The sequence below is a fragment of the Echinops telfairi genome, unplaced genomic scaffold (assembly GCF_000313985.2).
Source record: "Echinops telfairi isolate 266 unplaced genomic scaffold, ASM31398v2 ScPeMD7_23;HRSCAF=83, whole genome shotgun sequence".
NCBI lineage: Eukaryota > Metazoa > Chordata > Mammalia > Afrosoricida > Tenrecidae > Echinops > Echinops telfairi.
In genome coordinates this window covers 73,316,712-73,318,869 of record NW_022103920.1, presented here as the reverse complement: position 1 = coordinate 73,318,869, position 2,158 = coordinate 73,316,712, and the positions used below count along the sequence as shown (strand labels likewise).

General features: G+C 37.0%; 1 protein-coding gene across 1 annotated transcript in view; it reads left to right on the top strand.

Moving 5' to 3' along the window:
* Positions 1-2,158, top strand: part of CRPPA (CDP-L-ribitol pyrophosphorylase A) — a gene marked incomplete at its 5' end in the record, with an annotated part of 317,407 nt that overhangs the window by 20,232 nt on the left and 295,017 nt on the right. The window contains one exon of the mRNA XM_004702702.2: positions 534-810. Within this exon, the coding sequence (XP_004702759.1) occupies positions 534-810 (277 nt within the window). The remainder of the gene's footprint in view (positions 1-533; positions 811-2,158) is intronic.

The following is a 2,158-nucleotide window of genomic DNA, read 5'->3' as shown; positions in this document are numbered from 1 at the left end:
CTTCCATGTGGGCTTTGTTGCTTCTGAGCTTGATGGCCGCTTGATTACCTTCAAGCCTTTAAGACCCCAGACGCTATACTTTTTGATAGCCGGTGTCCCATCATTTAAACTATAGTTTTACTTTGATGTAGGCAAGATTTTGTGTCAGACATTATACCTATCTTTGTTGCTATTCAAATGGTTGGCTACGTGCCTAAGAGACAGTCAACTTTTGAAATTCAAAAGAACTTTGATTTATTTCTATTCTATTGAGAAAAATATTTTTGGGACAAAACCCAGTTTATTAGCATATTCCTGTTACCTTCTATTTTCTCAGACAACAGACTAATGTTCTAATTGTTGAACTTAAACTTCTTAAATCAACTTTCTGATATGGTGTGAAATTGTCTCTTATCTGTATTTTTATTTGTCTCTTTATCAGAACTAGAAAAAAGCACCTGAAATTGATTTAGTTATTAATTTTTAATTTTTTCTTAACGTGGCTGTTGCTCAAGAATCAATGTATATGTTGTGTGCATTCACTTTTCTTTCAGCGTGCATTGGATAGAAGACGTTGTCGTGGCAGTCACTAGAGAGAACACGGAAGCAATGGAGGCTATCATTCAGAGATACCAGCATAAGCGCGTTTCTCTGGTTGAATCTGGAGTGACCCGCCATCGGTCAATTTTCAATGGACTAAGAGCACTGGCAGAGGATGGTCCCGACACGAAGCTTTCTAAGCCCGAAGTCGTGATTATCCATGATGCTGTGAGACCATTTGTCGAAGAGGACGTTCTCCTGAAAGTTGTCATAGCTGCTAAAGAACATGGGGTAAGTATTTATCTATAAGAATGGGTAAAAGGAATAGGCACTAATTGGGATTCGTTTGCTAAAGTATTGGTGGAAATTGCATTTAAATGTTAAATTATTTAATATGGGTATGATGAGCAAAGGACATTTTGGTAATTTCTCTACCAAGAATTCTAAACAAGCAGCCATTTAAGTGAGGTGTCAGCTGAGTCCACGTGGAGGAACACCAGCCTGTGTGATCCAAGGATTGTAAATTAAAAAAATCGAAGACTGGAGGAAGGATTGGTTTCGAGCTTAAATTCTGAGCACCCTGTTTGTAGAAGGTATGGATGACAATGGAAGTACCAAATCCATGTGCAGGGTCCCCACGTGGATGAAGCCTCGGATGATGACCATTGATCAGGGACGTGAATAGCTTTGCTAGCATGCAGAATGCACTGGAAATTGGACTAATGCAGATGTAGTTAGGTTAAATATTGATACCTTATAATTTGTTCTCTCATTTGACACATTTTATATTTATTCTAGTTTTTTTTATTATTTTCTGTTATCTTTTCAACTGAGGTTTTTCTGTTTTATTTTGTTATTTTTCCTCTGTTTCTGTGCAATTTTCTCTATTTGAAACCCAGGATAGGTAGTTCTATAGAGAGAGTAACAGGATTCATGGTTTTTTGGGGATGTGGAAGGGGAAATAGAGAGCTAATAATAATGAGTACAAAGATTTAGAAAATGTTCTAAAATCGGTTGTAGTGATGATTGCACCACTCTTTTTAATGCATTTAAACTATTGAACTGTATGATATATGTATTATACCTTAATAAGGGTATGAAGAAAAGAGAATATTTCTAGTAACATTAGTTATAAGACAGTTTCTGGATTTGGTTTTTACTATGGACCATAGGTTCCCAAACTCACTTGTCCTACTGCCCCCCTTTCAAAAAAATTACGTAGTACCCTGGTGGCATTTGTACCACAGCCTATAATCCAGGAGAAAGTATAGCTTTGCAGCCCTTGCAACCCCCTGGATTGTTCCAATGTCCCTCCAAGGGATGTGGTTGCCATCCACATTGGGAAATACTGCTATAGATGTTTATTATCATAATGTAATATGAGATACATTATGGAGAGGAATTTAGTATTAATATCATTAGAATATTTGTGTTAGATGGGGTTCTCTAGAGAAACAAAACCAGGATACTTATGATTTTATATATATCTATATCTGTATCTATCTATCTATATATATGTATATATACAGTGAACCCTCGCCACTTCGCGCTTTGACTTCCACGGCTTCACTCTATCGCGGTTTTTGCATAACAGCGCATGCTCTGTCATTACTGCCACTGATTGGCTCATACTGTACAC